General features: G+C 40.0%; 1 protein-coding gene across 2 annotated transcripts in view; it reads right to left on the reverse strand.

Annotated features, from left to right (window-relative positions):
- The window catches only part of pibf1 (progesterone immunomodulatory binding factor 1), a 30,544-nt gene that overhangs the window by 3,658 nt on the left and 7,886 nt on the right, over positions 1-19,000 (reverse strand). The window contains exons 2-17 of one of the 2 annotated variants that reach the window (XM_035992133.1): positions 18,228-18,859; positions 17,904-18,004; positions 17,016-17,214; positions 16,410-16,529; positions 14,793-14,926; positions 14,167-14,275; positions 13,840-13,959; positions 13,675-13,736; positions 13,381-13,506; positions 12,683-12,781; positions 6,149-6,314; positions 4,719-4,869; positions 4,266-4,356; positions 3,524-3,626; positions 1,638-1,768; positions 48-132 (exon numbers count right to left, since the gene is read on the reverse strand). In XM_035992133.1, coding sequence (XP_035848026.1) covers positions 48-132; positions 1,638-1,768; positions 3,524-3,626; positions 4,266-4,356; positions 4,719-4,869; positions 6,149-6,314; positions 12,683-12,781; positions 13,381-13,506; positions 13,675-13,736; positions 13,840-13,959; positions 14,167-14,275; positions 14,793-14,926; positions 16,410-16,529; positions 17,016-17,214; positions 17,904-18,004; positions 18,228-18,494 — 2,064 coding nt within the window. In that variant the 5' untranslated portion in view covers positions 18,495-18,859. Of the gene's footprint in view, positions 1-47; positions 133-1,637; positions 1,769-3,523; positions 3,627-4,265; positions 4,357-4,718; positions 4,870-6,148; positions 6,315-12,682; positions 12,782-13,380; positions 13,507-13,674; positions 13,737-13,839; positions 13,960-14,166; positions 14,276-14,792; positions 14,927-16,409; positions 16,530-17,015; positions 17,215-17,903; positions 18,005-18,227; positions 18,929-19,000 lie in introns of those variants that run through there. The other variant, XM_031307788.2, reaches the window with a different exon arrangement.

Raw genomic sequence — 19,000 nt, forward strand, 5'->3', positions numbered from 1 at the left:
GAAAAAAAACGAATAGCTAACATAAAAGAAATCGTCACCATGTGTACCTCTCGATGGTTGAGGAGTCTCTCCAGATCGGCAGCCATGTTGTTTTTCACCTGTTGCAGTGCAGCCCGTTCTTTCCTCAGAGAACTAGGGTTACACCCAAAAACAGACAAAGAGAGCGAGAGCAGATCTTGAATTAACAGAAAAACATTACTGCAAGTTATTCAAGTTACTTATAGGGCCATATGAGACTTGTTAAACAAGCAAGTCATGTGTATCACTGATTGATGGTTTATGAGATTCTTTAAGGCATGATATTGTCAGATCATAGAATAGAATAAAATACACTTTATTGTAAGATTTGAGAAGTAGCATTATATACTGTGTGTTAGATGTCCAATATTAATTAGAATGAGTTTTATTTTACAAACTTTAGGGTGGGGTCAGGTTAGGGGTAACACAGGGTCAGGTGTGGAGGCGTGGTATGTTGCCTCATTTGTGTGACTGTGTACTTAAGGTTAGTTTAAGGGGGAAAAAACAACACAATGCTGGACTATAAACAAGTCTGTCTAAACAGCAGCAGTTAAGTGAGTTATGTGAGTATATATCAATGGTACAAAACCGTCAACAGCCAAGCAATAAATTAAACACACAAGTTATGAATTTCAAAAATATACAAAGAATAATAAATATATAAACGCTTCTTTTTTTTTTTTTACAAGATCGTTAGGCTTCTATCTTGTGAGAAAAACTCTCTGCAGTACTGTCCAAGTGTTCTTTCCTGGGGCTGTGAAACATACAAGCGAGGGATTGTGATGGGGGCGCTTTAAAGCAAATGATCATGCAAATCTTGAAACAGCGGCTGGGTAGCTTCACCATTGTTCACTGAGAACTCTAGACAAAAGATTTTTAAAGGTATGGGTATTATTGCCTGAGATCTGCCTCTGCTGAAACACTGTTGTTAGCTGATTTGAGCGGAGTCCATTTTAAATATTACCAAATAATCTGTGTGAATACAATTATTACTTAAGACAGAAAGACTGTAGTACATAAAGTGAGAATCTGTGTCTCTGCTGTTACACAGATAGCACTGCATAGCCACAGGAAGACTTCAATATATCTGTCAGATGGGGAGGTTTGAAAAGCTTATGGGGATTTTAAAGAATTTTTTTTTCACTCTGCTGCTTGCCCCAGTTGAGCGCTCAGTGGTAGTGAGCAGCAAGAGAAAACCTGCAGTCTTTCAGTTTGCATATTTCTCAGGTTATAATACAGAGGGGGGCAGGGGAGATTTAGGTCAGTGCCAGGAAGCTAAATGTGTGCTGATGTGAAACACTCACTTATTGGGCATAGACAAACGCATGCACTCGTGCAACTTTGCACAAAGACAGAATTAGCTAAGTATGAGAGGGACAGATCAGGACAAAGGGAGCTAGGGATAAAGCATAGACGCCCAAGGGTGGGGAGGTATGGCCTGCTGCTATGATGGGTAATTTACAAGATACAAAATGTAACTCATAAAATTAAGAACAAAAGAGTTTGGCAAGCAAGACAGAACACTCTAATTACAATTTAAGAAAAGAAAAAAAGGTCACGCGTGTTGACTTATCGAGAGATGTGTTTCCTCTTTGTGGAGGTGTGTTGTGTACGTGTACCTGACATCGTCCTCAAGCGAGGTGAGACGCTCCTTCAGGGTGCTGATCTGGGTATCCCTTTGTCTCACCGTCTCAATCAGGTAGCTATAGGGCTGCTGCGTCTGCTGTAACAGCTGGTTGGCTGCCAACAACTGAGGAACAACATGCATATGTGCACACTGGAGCAATTATAAAAACAATTATTTCACCTACACAATGTCAGGGTTGATCCCCCCCCCCTACTTCATAATTCAGAGTCATCTATGATGCAACAAGACCTAAACGTCTGTCATTGTAAAGTTCATTATACTGAACATGACTTAGTAAAGGAATATTTCCACTTTAAAACAAACTTTACATGTGGTTAATATTATAAAATAGAGCAATTCTGTCTGAAATTTGTGAATGACTCTTGAGCAACAATCACGGCCAAGACTTCCTTATCTCTGATGTCATCAGGGGTGGCTTGAGTGCCCATAAATGTGAGTTTTTATAAAAGGTGTATCAAAGTCGTGTCCTTCTTATTAAAAGTAGAAGTATGAAGAGATAAAGCAGAAATAATCATAATAATTATTCATTATCTCAACAACTGTGTTCTTGGAATTACTGTCAGAAAAGCACCTTTATAGTGTTTTGATGATCCCTCATATAAGAGTCTGAATGTACTGAGCGTAAAACATTAATACTATAGTCAGTATCATGCTTAAAATCTGCAAAACAATAGATAAAGGTACACATTAAACCACTTTTACAGTCAGTAGTGAGTATGACTGGATGGGAAAGTAAGGACAATAGTTATTAGTCAGAGCATCTGTGTGGGTGGTTAAGTGGTTAACACCCTTTCTAGTGAATATTAAGTATATATTTTTTTTACCCTTTCCTTTCATTGTCAATGAATTATGAGGCATTCCAGACGTGCCAGTCAGTCACAACTGACAGTTAAAAAGATGGCTTATTTATTCTCAAACCTGACCAGCCTCTCTATTATATCTTGCACAATCTCTCCTCTCATTGAGATTAAAATTAGAACTAAGAAAGAAGCAAGCACACTGGTTGCCAGAGCTGTCGTTCTCATTATTTCAAACCTCATTGGATGATTTTAAACATCAGGGCACGAGTAGTAGACATGTGACTTTCACACAGAGTCATGCACAGACAAAATACACACCCAAAATTAAAGTTTCAGCGTTGCACACACAAGCACATGTCGTGCCAAACACAACAAAAGCCTCAATGATTGGCATGGTGAGTTTTAGAAAGAGTGAAGAGCGTGGCCGTCATGGTTTTTGGCAGTCTTTCCCACTGTGTCAACAAGTGTGACAGGTACTAAGACAAACTTCTCGCTGTCTCCTTTCAAACAACCTCACTTTAAAAGTAGATTTTAAAGTATATTCTGAGAATTGATGGGACCATTGTTAAACTTGGACCAAAGGTTTAGGGAAAAAAAAGCAGACACTCTCATTAAGAATCCTGAGGTGTGTTTGATGATATATGTGGTGACCGACCTCACAAGCTGCTAAAATCTTTTTTTTGAGTGTGTGTCTTTAAGAGAGTGATTAGATCAGCTTTGGCCATTGACTTTCACAGCAGAGTGTCGTGCGATGGTGTGAGGAGGTAAATGGTGGGTGATGAGAAAGGAGCCACCGATCTTGGCTCTGTGATAATGACTGTGTTATGTCATTAGAGAGAGATAAAAACCAGCTGAAATAAATCATATGGCTTTGATAGAAGCTGTGAAATAACCATAATCTGAGTTTGTGATAATGGGAAACATGTGTGTTGCAGGTACTGACTTGCAGTGCTTTTTTTAACATTAAATTAAACTTAATCCCATGAATGATGGTCCCCAGGCAGGCACATACATGAATGCAGTGTGTGTGTGTGTGTGTGTGTGTGTGTGTGTTTACCTCTTCAGATATATGTCCTGTCTGTGATTTGTGTCTCTCCAGCTCTCTCCTCAGTGACGTGTTCTGCCTCTCAAGCTGCAGCACCCTGCGGGCCAGGTGAACGCTGTACGACGCACAAACACAAACACAAACACAGTTTTGGAAATTCAAAAACATGACAACACCAACAAATCCACGTTGTTTACCCTACAGTTTATGTAACTACAACAGTTGGGATTCATTTGAGTTTTTGGCTACACGTGCATGCTTCAAATCAAAGAAGTGTGAAGTAAAATGCAAGTGTATATAGTGTGCATTTTAAGAAGAAAACAAAAACAAAAACTACAACAAAATAATTGTTGGCACAAATCCAATGCCTGATATATCAGCAAACCAACATATCAATTTAACCCATACTATAGAAGTATGCCGATTTTCTTTTTCTTTTTTGATTTTTTTGGGGCTTTTTTTTAGGTTTTTAATGGATAGGACAGCTGAAGACACGAAAAGGAGGAAGAGAGAGAGGGGAATGACATGCAGCAAAGGGCCGCGGGTCGCCAGCCTTAGTACATGGGGCAAACGCTCAACCAGGTGAGCTATCAGGGAGCCCTGCATGCTGATTTCTTAATGAATACAGTATATTTAGGAAAAAGCACACACAGTAGCAATGTAGTACGAGTATGAGTAAATTCTAGTGTTTGTTTAGTGCAATCTCTCACAAAGTCTCCTATCCTTGAAAAGTCACGTGTATCCTGTGCTGTACCTCTGTTTTAGTCGTCTTTTGGCCGTTGTGGGAACATTGGCTCCGTAGCCGTATGAGAACAGAACTCTCTCTGCCTCCTCTTCATTCTCAACTGGCAACAGACATAAACACAAATCTGTCAATACATCTCCAGGCCCATTATGATATGTGGCAGAGACAACCTGTAGTAACATTCGGTTGTGTTGCACATCTTTCTATTGTCCTTAACTTCTGTTCCATCCACTGTCACAAAGCCATCTATTACAGCGCGACAACAGCAGTTACTGATTTTTTTTTTTTTTTTACATTATTGTCCCCTACTTCTTAATCCAATATGATGCTATCTGTTAATATTGTTACACACTTTCTCTGATGCCAGACCAAGGCATTTAAGGGAACCAGAGCTTGTCTGTTTGTGCTCTTATCTTTCTGACCTCATAGTAATGTGTGTAATGTAATGAGTACGGTTCTTACTTTCGGCAGCCTGCATGGTGACTTGGTCCAACTCTAGCTCGAGCTTTTCATACGTCTCCAGCCGAGATGCCTGCTCGGCATTCTGGGCATGCAGCTCGGCCAACCGCTTCTCTGATGACGTCTGCAGCCTGTAAAACTCCTGGGTCAGGAGCTGAGAAACAGGAGGACAGGAGAGAGAGAAAAGAAGGAGAGGAGTAGGCGGTGATAGGGAGCAAATGACAAAATTACAGCAATGTTTTCTGTTGTGGGCCAATTAAAAATGTTTTTTGAAATTGTACAAAATGATGTCCCTGAGGAATAATGATAATGTGAATGTTACATTATGTCAGACTAATAAAATGATGGTGGAATCATATCATCACTGGTGCCATATTCTTGTGCTGCAAGCATCGAATTGTGTTATATTGTTTTTTAAAGTTAACAAAATGAAGGAAAAAAACAATATTGATTAGCTGAAATGAAATTATGTTTTCAATTTGTAAGATTAAAATGTATTTAATGTTATTCACACTGAAACTCCTGTTATTAGTCTTTCAGAGGTGTTGTCATGATAAATGTAAAAAGTATAGATGTGTACATTTACTAAAAAATGTTTACCCTTACTATTCACCATTCCTCATTTTCCCACATTTACAAGCATTGGCAAAAGCGTTCACAAAGAGAGAGAAGTGAAAGAAAAAAAAGGAGAAAAGAAAATCTAAATGAAAGGACTTTTATCCCCAAAATAGCTTTAAACCTCACTTTTATAAAGAACTGAAACAAAATCAAAGCTAAATAACAAGCTCCAAAGTCAAAACCTATACAAATACAGGTGAAGAGGTGGACCTTAGCTAAGTGCAGCCAGACATCAAGAACAATCTGCACTCAATTAACTTCTTGTATAAATGGGTGTGCTACAGTGGACAGAGATAAGAATGGAGCTACGGTGCCGACATACAAAGGCTGGATAGACATATTCCTTTGAGTGGAACATTAATATTTAAGTACTATGGATGGACTCCTCCCTAAATGAAGACAACAATGATTTACGCATCAGTCGTGCATTTTTGGTTTTATTCATTCATGTGATGTTTGCAGCAGGTAAGCAATTATTACTGTCTTTCTTAGCTTTCACAATCTTAATGAGGAGTAATGTATAACATTACTTTCATTTAAGAAACAGTCAAGGTGACAATTTGTAAATCTGAGCAGTTAAGTAGACTATTGCTTACTGTTGAAAATGTTGAATTTGAATTAACAAAGGGAGGATTTCTGAATCTGTTAATGGCATATTATGCACACATATAAAGTGTTTATTTATTATTAATATCTATCTAAACTTCAAACCAAGCATAATGAGTAATGTTAATTGGCTAAAATCAAATCATGAGAGGGAGAGGCACACAGAATTAAGAGTGCACTATGATAGATTGTCTTTATGTTTAGAGTACCTCCAGTTTCTTCTGCTGTTTCTCACACTCCACCTGGCACTGGGCCAGGGCCTTAGCTGTCTCTTCCTTGACCATCTGAGCGCGCTCAGCTTCGAAGGAGTGCAGCTTGGCATGGTTGGACAGTTCTGCAACCCGGCTGTCAGTACCTAGCTGGAGCTGACGAAACCTGCATAGACGGAGACACACAGGTGGATCATAGACAGTAGACGCACACCTCACTAAATATGAATGTGAGTAGGTGTGTTAAAAAAAGGGAGATTATGTGTTTTGGTGCAGACAGATACAGATGGTAAACTCAGTTCTGGGCCCCTGGTTGAGCTTGGGCCTGCCTGGTGGTTATAAACAAAAGTTGCAATGTATTCCTTAAAATAGATACATTCACTTCTGGTGATAATTTTTCATGATAACATGTTTGTTTGGAAATTGGCAAGGAAATGGCTATTTAGCGTGTCTTGCGCAACAAACTAATTTGACTTGTTATGTTGAGTGTTCTGTGGCACCTAAACTATAAGCCACCAAGCCGGAAAGCAGGTCTTAAACCATTTGCAGGCAGAAGAGTATTTCTCAATGACGCTCGCAGCAATGTTTGGTTTTGTTTGATCTTTAATTTTTCTAGTTGGCAGCTACACAAACGTGTTTCAACTTAAGTTTTTAGTAATTAGAAAAGAGACAGAGGTATTCTATAGTTTCTGTTTTCAGATGACACAAGTACTGTTAGATAATTGTGGGTGGATGAGAAAGCTTGCACACAACATAGAGACAGTTAAAAGCACTTTGCATATATATGCATATATATATATATATATATATATATATATATTAATACGGCTTCTATGTGCACAAATCAACAAAACCGCAAACAGCACAGGCTACAGATAGGCGGTTAATAATTTTGATAATAGATTAATCTTTTAAGTCATTTATCAGGCAGAAAAACATTAATTAACATGTATTCAACCTTCCCCAATATGGGAATGTTCCGCTTTGCTCTGTTTTAGATCATCTTAAATTTAAGTATCATCTGGTTTTCGACTGTTGGTTGGATAAAAATCACTCTATGCTCTGGGAAATTATGTAGGCAGTGTTTCATTATTTACAGATATTGTATAGACTAAACAATTCATTGAAAAACTAATCAACAGATCAACAGAAAGAATAATCACTTGTTGCCGCCATAAAAAAGTAAAGCAAAGACTTTTTGAGCCCAGTGTTCTTTCACAGGCAGCTTTAAAGCACCAACACACGGACTCTACTAAACCATGGGGGTTGGTTGGATAATATTAATAACTCTCGATTACAGCCTGGCCTGATAGGATTTCATCATCCATAGAGCGCAGGCCTGAGCTGTGTGCTCACAGTGACAGACATGTACACATGGTCGACATTTCAAGCCTTCTTTTATTAATGGCGGCTGCTATCTAGATGCAAGGAAGAAAAATGTTCCTAAGAAATTGTACCTTACTTTACCAGAGGAGTGCAGTGGGCCAAGGCCTTTCTTCGTAGTTTTAAATATAAATTTTTAATGCCAATATTTACAGCTATAGGTAAATGCACCTGTCTCTGGACAACAGCAAGTCTGGGTCTGCTGGAGAGGTGAAAATGGTAAACCATACTCAATACTTTGTCTTTGTTTTGGACTAGTTGACCACCGTAACTAGCTTGTTAGCCAGCATTCTGAAATAGAGTGCTGAGATTCAAGCTGGTCCTCTATGCTACAATCACCTGACACCATTTCAAGTTTGTCAGTCTCATTCTTTGCCCCAAAAATAGAGGTATGTGTGGGGTTAGGGGTTAAGGGCTTGGGGCTAGCATCTGTCGTTGCTGGCTTGCGATGCGACGCGGAGAGGGAATGTGTTCGCAGCAGAGAGGGAGGAAAAGGGAGAGTAAAGTGTTTGCATGGAAAGACCAACAGCTGGTGGTATGATCTAGAAAAATGACTGGTATGTAGTAGTAACCCAGGACAGGGACACTACTGCTGCTGCTGCTGCTGCTGCTGCTGCTGCTGCTGCTGCTGCTGCTGCTGTGTGCATCTCTGTCTGTCTGTCTGTTGCAGATGCAATATTGTAAAACAAAGTTTAAAATAAAAAAATGCTTGAAAGTGCAAACTAAGATATTTTTCTACATAATTCCTATCAATACCTAAAACATGTTTACAAAATGTGTGTGACTGGAAAAATCTGATGCAAACACACATCATTTGTTCATAGTGTTGTTCAAATACAGCAAAAAAACAGGACATGTTGTTCAGGAGGCTGACTGAAATACCTCCTCCAATAAAAAGAAAAATGCTTGTGTGTGTGTGTGTGTGTGTGTGTGTGTACACGTGCAGAAGGGCTCACAATGTATCTATTGCAATTTCCATGCAATATTTGAAACAACCTACAAGGCCATGACCCAGAGGCACCTGTACTGAGATAGGCATTGTTGCCTGGGGCAGAAATAGTAAGTCGCAACTTGGAAACAAATCACTAAGAGGATGTTTGGAAATGGGAAATGACTAAAAAGTAGGGGTGGGGGAAGAAATTGATACAGCATAGTATCGCAATATTTTCTGTGGCAATACTATATCGATACACAGACGCCAAGTATCGATCTATTAATATATATATGTGTTGGTCAGTTTGTCTGCTTGACAATCCCATTTTGCAGCAATACAATTAAAGTGAGATGAACAAACGGAGAAATGTATCTTTTTAGATAAAACAGATGTTGACAGTTTCCTTTTGGGGACATTCATTCATTCAAATTGTGAAAATGCAATATATTGCAGAATATTGCATAGGGCTGAACGATTTTTGAAAATAATCTAATTGCGATTTTTTTCCCAAATATTGCGATTCGATATTCGATTATTTTTTTAAGCTCTTTGTCTTCTGTATTATTCAACAAAGACAAACAATAAATCATTTTATAGTATGAACACACAATTACACACTAGACAGTTAAATAAGTAAAAATATAGTATATATTTATACACACACACACACACACACACACACACACACACACACACACACACACACACACACACACACACACACACACACACACACACACACACACACATGCTGTGGAAGGCAGAGCCTGAAATGTCTGTGTGTAAGTGAACTGTTACTAATGATCTACTTTAAAGAACAATGTATGAAGAAAATGTGTGAGTGGTTGCCCTGCTTTTATGCCAATTAGGACAATCTAGAAATTATAAAAAAAAAGCATGAAAAGGGTATTTTTTTTACAGTGCTCAGAGAGGAGCTGCCTCCAGCCCCTCCCTCTCGTGAAGTTGCGTGCTGCCGTGTGCACTTGCTCAGAGAGGCTATCGTTGCGTTAGCTAGTTGTTGGTGTTCTTGCCGTGGGATTAACTGTCCTAATAAAACTGTTGAAACACCGCGGCCACGCTGCTGTGAAAGCTCCCCGAACGTCATTTATCAGAGTCTGGTTGTTACCCCTCTCAGTGGCAGCTCCTCCACTCCATATCTTTATAACGGAGCTAACCGCTAACTGGAGCTAACCGCTAACCGGAGCTAACCGCTAATCAGAGCTAATCGTTGCCAACCGAGCCTTCAGTTCTGTGTGCCTGTATCCATTAACTGCATATATAGACTCAAGCCCGAATAAAACCCTTCATTTTATTAAAATGGCAGTAAAAGTTTTAAACTACAACTCAGAGTTGTTTGAATGACAGAAATCAGCTAAAGGTACGGCGTACCGTTAGCGTGCTAGTTGATGCTTTCTCTGCGGAGTGCAGACTGATTTGCTCTCGCGAGTCATGTGACCAAATCGCAGACTTTGCGATTAGGAAATCACGTTTTAACATATCGCGATATTATCGCAAATGCAATTAATCGTTCAGCCCTAATATTGCAATATGTTTCAAAATCACAATAATATCGTATTGTGACATAAGTACCGTGATGATATTGTATTGCGAGGCCTCTGGTGATTCCCACCCCTACTAAAAAGAAACATTAAAGTGCTCATATTATGCTTTTTGGCTTTTCCCCTTTCCTTTATTGTGTTATATATATATATTTTTTTGTGGACGTTATAGGTTTACAAAATGAAAATGCTCAAAGTCCACCCCAAAGGGACTTACCATCTCCAACAGAAAACACCGTTCACAAACTGCTCCAAACAGCTCTATTCTAGTCCAGCCTTTACTTCCATGACGAACGTGCGTCACTTTGTAACACACGTTATAATGCTTGCCTAGCTGCTAGTATGGCACTCCCTCATACTCTGCTTCTGACTGGGTAGTAGTCCTTACCTAGCTACTGCACATGTGCGACTCCCAACAAAGATGGAATAGAAGTGTGATGCCTCACTCTGTAGCTAAAACAAAGAGCTCAACACACACAGGAGCTGCAGCAATGTGTAGTAAAACAAAAATATGGTGTTTTTTGAAAATGAAACCATGTAAACCTATTCTGATATAACCTCTAAATACAATTATGAACCTGAAAATTAGCATAATATGAGCACTTTAAATTACAATATGTTGTGCAGAACCAGACAAAACAATAAGGCTTTAGCAAAGCTGTTCCTGTCAAGGCAACAGCTTTGTCAGCATCAAGGGTCTTCAGTACTACACAGTCTCCTGTCTCTCACTTTGCGGCAGAGGCAGGCAGCTGGGCCAATGACACCAGTTACTACTAGACTGACCTTCTGTGAACTCTGACTTCCATGTCACCTTCTGACCTCACAGCTACAGCAAAGGGTTCATGTGATCTTTAGTAAGAGACGGTGAACCACTGCCACCTAAGTCCTGTCGCTCCCACAACATGCGCTAATGACAGACTGCTGCTGGCTCACACATCAGCATCAGAGCAAAAAGAAACTCACAGCTTTCATTGAAATACAGAGGAATTCAAGCTGAACATAACCATATGGTGTAATAATAATAATAAATAACACATTTAGACCCAATAAGCACAGCAATGATGCCTGCTTCAAGTACCCGTACGGACCTAGTACGGAGCATGAACCTCTAGCTGCTGGAGAGGTGCCAGTTTGCCTCCTGGGCACTGCTGAGGTGCCCTTGAGCAAGGCACCAAACCCCAAACTGCTGGAGGCACAGTCCATGGGTAGCCCCCTAGCTCGGACATCTCTCCGTTAATGCACGTTTATAGGTCCTGTTTGTGCATGTGTGTGTAATTCGGGCCTGTGTGTGGGTAATGTGTAAAACTAACAACAGAGGGAAATGTAATTTTCCATTAGGGATCAATAAAATATGTCTTCTTTATAAAATCACAGTGTTTGGCCTTGGCCACCCCCACACACAAGCTAACACTATACAAGATGAGGAATGTGGTTAACCATGTCATGTTTCAAATGTATAGATGGTTGACAACTAAAAACTGTACTAACTTGTCCAGGTTCTGTTCCAGTTTAACAGTTGCCTTCAGGTGACGTTCATTAACCTTCGGTGATATACAGCCTATTTAGAGTGCATCCAGGAAGTGACCTACATTTAAGTGCAGCAGTTGTAGTGTTTCACTTCTAAAAAGGCCACGGGAGCTGTCCAACAGGATGATGTTAGCTAAAATGCAGCATCATCATGTCTTAATTATTTATTCATTAAAGTAAACTTGGTCTCCAGATAACTGCTGAAGATTTGAGAAATGGTGAAAACTGAGAAATAGAACCGGATCATTTTGTAAATTGAAACAATTTTATTTAAAAAATGAACTGTATGTTAGTCATAAAGCAGCTTTTACTATATATGGTTTACTGGCTCCCACTTTAAATCATATTAAAGGGTTAGTTCACCCAAACTGCAGAAAAAACTACTTTCTTCCTTCCTTGTAGTGGTATCTAACTATGACAGGTTTGGTTTTATTTGACCAAGTTTTTTTGTTTTCTGCCTTTGTCCAAAGATAAAGGAGCGCATTAGAATTTTATTTCATTCTAATTCATCTGCATGGCTCGATAACGCTAGAAGTGAGTGTGCAAATATGTCTGTCTGTTCTGTTGTTGTTTGTTGTAAATCGGGGGAACCAACCCTTTGACTGATGCTTCAAACTTCACTGTATGAGTTGTACTAAAATAAAAAGCAGGAAAAAAGTAAAACTAAATAAACCTGTCTGCCAATTAGGGCTGGGCAATATATCAATATTATATCGATATCGTGATATGAGACTGGATATCGTCTTAGATTTTAGTTATCGTAATATTGTGATATGACACAAGTGTTATCTGTCCCTGGTTTTAATGGCTGGATTACAGTAAAGTGATGTCATTTTTTTAACTTACCAGACTGTTCTAGCTTTTATTTGCCTTTACCCACTTAGATATTATATACACATTAATGATGATTATTTATCAAAAATCTCATTGTGTAAATATTTTTTTGTAAGCACCACTTGTCAACCCTACAATATCGCCACAATATTGATATTGAGATATTTGGTCAAAAATATTGGGATATTAGATTTTTTTCCATATCACCCAGCTCATGCCAATGTTCAATGTATATCAACAGTGTTTGATATATACTGTATGGAAATATTTCTGTGTGTGATGGATGGTAAAACTCACTGTTCCAGCAGTTGGTCATATCTGGACTGGGTGTCTCTCTCAGCAGCCGCTGCTCGGTCCTTCTCCAGCACCGCATTGTCTCGGGCCTCACGCAAGTTCCTGGTCAAATACACGCCCACAGTAGAAAGGAATCAGCATGTTCTGTTATGTTGTACATAATAAAAAAAGCCTTCATTCTTTTGAAGTTACGTTGGCATTTCCTTTTATTTTGACGCTAATGTATCTGTGGTGATAACTCTTCCTTTTCTCATTTTTTTGCATGTGCATTCATATTTCAGTTGCTGACTTATGCTGTACTGTATACTAGATGAATGGGTGAAAACAAAAACACAGTTTAGACATTGTCATTGTCTACTAATTCTGGTGGGTGCACAATTCATCCAATTCCTAACACATTGCTCCAATTTATAAATGAGAATGAAGACACAGCTTCCTGCTATAACATTACAGGCTACACCTGCACTTGATTATTGAGAAAGAACATTATGAAATTACTTCTGTTTTTGGATACACAACACCAGTGTTGTGTTATCTGAAAATTGGTTAGCTAAAAATAATGGATATGGCATTTTACTAAAATGTGCAATTTCCTCTGGTTGAATAGCCCAATATTTGTTCATAGTTTGTATACATACATACATACATACATTATATACATACATACCGTTTCTTAAGAGTTATATAAAAAAGACTGATACCTGTTCTCCCTCTCATACATCTCCCTGGAGGTTCTCTGCAGATTGTCTATCTCCTGACTGGTTTTCAGCCTAATGTTCTCCAACTCATCTCTCAACTTGGTCTCATACTCTGACTTATAGTGGTCTCTGTAGTGGAAAAATGAAAAATAAAAGATAAGAATTAACGGACTGTATCCTAATGTCGCTGGCAGATGAAACCATCAATGTCAGTGTTTTGGCACAGCTTAGGTCTCCAACATTAATAACACTAGAATATTGGCTGCTGGTGATTGGTGTAAAACAGCAGCGCCTAACCTGGATGCTACATATTTTTCGTAGGCGTCCTCTCTTGCCTTCTTAGTGTCTTCTAATTGTACCTAGACCACAGAATCAAAAAGTGAGAGTATGTTAGAACACCCCTTCCTGTTGTTGAATGTCTGTTGTATTAGATGAGCCTCCTAGCTAATCAAATGTATGGACCTGGAGCCTCTCCAGGCGGTCTTCTTCATGTGCACAGCGGACACTCATTTCCATGTTCTGCCTGTGTAGGTACTCCTTGTCCTTCTGCAGGAGAGTCACTGACTGCTGCAATGTCGCCACCTGGAGGGCAAGAAGAGAAAAATAAAAAAACTATTACAGAACACAGTACACCCAAAGAGACTTCAATGAGTATTATGAAGACAAAATATATTGTGAATGTGTATGTGTATGTGTGTGTGTATGTGTATGTGTATGTGTATGTGTGTGTGTGTGTGTGTGTGTGTGTGTGTGTGTGTGTGTGTGTGTGTGTGTGTGTGTGTGAAGCACCTCCTTGCTGAGTGCGTTCCTTTCTCTGGTCACTGCGGTGTGAGTCAGGTCGAGTGTCTCAAATCTTCTCTTTAACTCCTTTAGTTCTGCCTCAAAGTTGTCACACTCACTATAAACCACAGTGTAAAAGGTTAGCATACATTTGAACTTACATATCCAGAATGTAAATATGGGGGGACAAGACAAGACTAAAAGTGTTCTGGAGTTTTGAGGATGTAAAAATAATCAATCCAAACGTACGGACTTAACCAATATGCAATATGTGTATATATATATATATAATATGTACTAAAGTAATGATACACACAACCTGCAAGAACGTCTGCTCAAACCGACTCCTGATTCTTCCTCATAACCCATACACAAATGCTTTTGGCTGCCGCTTGCCTCAAAAGACACAGCCTACAAAACTGTACTTGTAGCCTTCAAATGGATGACCCCTCCTCATCAAATAAGCAGGTCTACAGAGCAGTCACCTCTCTTGATCTTGATCTGTCACACATACACACACCCCCACACACACACACCCCCACACACACACACACACGCACCCCCTCACACGCGCGCACACACACACACACACACCCCCACACACACACACACACACACACACGTCGCACACACACCGTTTGATGGTAGGGTAGTTGTCTCGGCGATAGTCTCCTTCTTGGATCTGCTGTTTGGTATCGGCCAGTTCTAGGGTCAATCTCTGGCTCCTCAACTCCAGCTCAGTACGTAGCCGCCGCTCCTCCTCGTAGCTCTGTGGATACACAGAACAGACAACATTTTCATTAAAGGGAGTATTCTTATTTTTAGATACACTATGCAATAGGCAGGATTGTACTTCCTGAACACCATTCATTTTTCAGACAGGAATTCAGCAAGAACCCCTGCCGTTTTGACATTGTCATACAGTTCCTGCCAATTCTCTAATAGCAAATTCATGCAGTGAACATCACATCCTTTTTCTGGGACCATGTAGAGCTGATGAGTAATTTCCCTGCTGGGCGTATCTAAGTGAAAGAAAAGACATTGTGACAACAAAGGCAAGCACCTGTTCAGTATCAATGTCTAGATACTCTGTGGCATTCAAAAAATGCTCATTCAGTCTCAAAGGGTCTCATGATTGCCATTGTCATGTTATTTTCTTTTGCCAAATTCTTAACCCTGCCTTCAGCATGCTGCATCATTATCTCGTCAACGTGTCATTTATGCCTACAGGGCGAGGCTGACTAGATTAACTGGATGGCTTTTTTCTATAATTTTTTCTGTTATATTTCATTCTAAACACTGCAGGCTGTGAAAATGACCATTTCTGGGACGCTGTAACTGACACGTCTAGCGTTAAAGAGCGCATTTTTTAGGTGGCTTGTGTGTCTTCTGCTTTTTCACATTTAGTTTAAACGGGGAAAAAAAGCTTTTTGACCCTTTCTGCATTCCTCATATCTATGTTTTCCAAATATGTGACTCAAAGCCTGGAGGAGTGAATTGTTTAAAGTGCGTTGTTCTTGAGCGTTTAAAGAAAGCAAATAAAAAGCAAAAATGCAGCTGGTTGCTATTCTATTTAAACCTATTTATTTGAATTTTACACTGTGCAAAGTATATGATTTAAACAGAAATGAAAGAGAAATAAACAAAAAATGTAGCCTGACAAGCCAGACCCACAACAAGATGTTGGGTCTGGGAACTCACCATTGACAGGGCTCAATCCGAGGGGTGGGATAAACGGTTGTCTTTCAAATTCTCTCTGCACGCAATAGGATAGCGCTACAACCAGGCAGAGCAACGAAGAAGGTAACAGAGCTAGTTGATAGATTAAACTTTTGCCGTATCCGGTCGGCAAAACTCCAAACACATCTTCCTTTTTTAAGAATGACTTCAGTGCCGTTCTTTGTTCTTTTCTCAAAGAAAAGCTTAACTCCAAGTCTTCCAGAGTTGTGGCCAAAGCCGATTCGAAAGGCCGCTGTTTCCAGCAGCAGCAGCCATAAGCCCGCCCACCGTTTGGTTTTTCCAGCTCGCAAGCCAACGGAGAGTTGCTAGACCCCCTGGCTGCAAATTACATTTGCTGCCACTAGGGTTCATCTAGATTTCTAGGCTACAAAAAATGGTGATAAAACATGAAGAATACAATAATGTCTAAGATTGTCTAAAATGTGTGCAACTTCAAAACATGTGAACTCATATGGAAAGATGAGAGAACGCAACATAGAGGTGTAGTGCAAGCTTGTGTATGTGTGCTGTACCTCCATCAAAGCCTTCATTTGGGTTCTGTGTGTATCCAGGTCTTCAGTCAAACTGCCTCTCTTCACACTGAGCTCAGCCAGCTGAGCCCGCAGAGGAGTCACCACCTCATAGAAACGCATCTAAACATACAGCAAAGAAAAAAGGTCACCCTGTTAGCTTCATCGTGTACCAGTGATAGACCGATTATCGGCCCTGGCTAGTTTTATTTGCCTGATAACCGATAAAGTTAATCAATTAAAAAGTGCGCTACTTTGGCTCCGCTACAGCTCTGCGTCTGTACCTCTGCTTCGGTTTCACTCGCCACTGAGTCTGACTTAATGTTTAGTTTCTAATTTATTAAATAATTGCCTAAAGTATTTAAACAAAGTTTTGCGTTGGAGTTTGTAACGTTCCAAAAATCTTAATTTTGACTTAAAGATTTTCATTTTCACTGTAAATGCATATCAGTTCCAAATATCGGTTATCGCTTTCATTAACTACTAATAATCGGCATCGGCCTTGAAAAACCAGTATCGGTCGATCCCCATAATGTACTGTATCATATCTTGTCTCTCTGGTTCAACAAGGTGGTGTAGAGATTAGGAAGAGCCCCCACCCATACTTACAGCTACATATTCCTGTATGGAGATTTTGTCGTCAGGGAGGTCGCGGAGCTCCTGGTACCTGTCCTGGGAGATGTCCAGATCCCGGAGCGACCTCCGCAGCTCTCCAGCCTTCTCACACAGCTGCCGGTTGGTCTCCTCTAGCTGCTGCTGTCTGAGCAGGATGGCCTCCATCTCTTGCTTACGCAGAGCTTGCTGCTTCCTGGTGATGACAGTCTTTGTTAGCACAGTTTACATTTGTGCTTACCAGCTAAATAATGGGATAGATAACACAGGTAGAGTTATCCTGGTTAAACCCTTTTCATGCTTTTTTTTTTATAATTTCTAGATTGTCCTAATTGGCATAAAAGCAGGGCAACCACTCACACATTTTCTTCATACATTGTTCTTTTAAGTAGATCATTAGTAACAGTTCACTTACACACAGACATTTCAGGCTCTGCCTTCCTCAGCATGTGTGTTTGTGTGTGTGTGTGTGTGTGTGTGTGTGTGTGTGTTCCTAATTGGGGTTTACTTGGTACTCAGTAAGATGTGTGTTAAATGTGTCTAGATAAGATGACTATCAAAACACCACAACTGTATGGCTGTAGAAAATTCTTGAAAATAGAAAATATTTTAAATGACAAACAGCCGGCAAGTATAAATTGTTCAAACTGTGTACAAATTTGTCAATTTGTCTGCCCTTTCATCCTTTTGCAAGAGTTGGAGATGATAACTTTTCTTTTTTTTAATATTCATATATTTAAAAAAAATACAAAGATACTATTATATCTTCATGGGTATACCAACTTTCTGAAGAAAAAAAAAAAACATATACATCAACAATAACAATGGCATGGAAGTTTCCTACAGCACATTTCACTGTCCATCACCACCTTCACTTTTCCTCACCTATTCTCCTCTTGGGTAAGTTTCAGATGGCTATCCAGTCTCAGGGCCAAAACCTGTTTCTGATGTAGAGCGTCATTCAGCCTCTCCTCCAGCTCCTCAGTCTGGCAATATGAAACACATGCATGGAAACATTCACGGGACTATTACTGCAACAAAGATAATTCAGTAAAATGGTAGTTACTGCATCCCTCTGTCTTTGTCAGGTGGGCATAATGTAGCTTTAACTCGTGCCTCTAATCATTTGAGAATAATGAGAGGCACAAACTGGGGATAAGTTACACCCACATATTCATATAAACAAAGAGCATCTTTCCTCCCTTCTACCTTGGACATATGGTCGGCCTTCATGTTGTCTATGATTAGGTTTTTCTGAGACAGCTCGATTTTCAGCAGCTGGACATTGTGCAGCAGCTCCTTCCTCTCGATCAGCTGGCGGGTCACCTTCTGGGAGCCGTCCCGCTGCTCGTCGGACGAGGAGATATCCTCGGTGGTAGGCACGGTTGTCTCCAGGCTGATGTCCTCCGACTCCAGGTCCAGGGAGCTGGAGACGTTGGCTGCTGTCGGCCTCAGCTGTTGCTTCTTGGGAGGCATCTTGTATTGTTTTGATCCTCTTGTTTTATGCTAGCAAACGTTAACTAACAAGGCGAGTGAGCCAGTCACTGTAGCAAAGATTACGTGAGATTAGAAAAATGTGTTAATCGAGTTAAGGGACATCGCGATATGTGATACTTTAACGTTAGTTTGCAGCAATGACAACCACAAACAAATCCCGACCGAGCACCAGTCTAGTATATAGTTTTAAACAGACTAACGCTACCAATGTAACGTTACTCCCAGTCAAGAAAATAAGATATACACCCCAATATAGCGTTAAAGTGACACCCCGGAGCTTACAAGAGCACTCGATGAGTTGTTTTTAAGGGTCCCGCTCCGAGCCGCCTGCTAACCGCCAACGGCTTGACGACGATGTTGTAGGTGGCGTTGAATACAGCGCCCTCTGCGGTAATGCACAGCAATATAATCAACGTCCACTCATCTGTCATTCGTTACAATGCACAGAGCATACAGTACCTACTAATAACCGTAAGGGTCGCTAT

This window comes from Sander lucioperca, chromosome 15 (genome assembly GCF_008315115.2).
Source record: "Sander lucioperca isolate FBNREF2018 chromosome 15, SLUC_FBN_1.2, whole genome shotgun sequence".
Classification (NCBI taxonomy): domain Eukaryota; kingdom Metazoa; phylum Chordata; class Actinopteri; order Perciformes; family Percidae; genus Sander; species Sander lucioperca.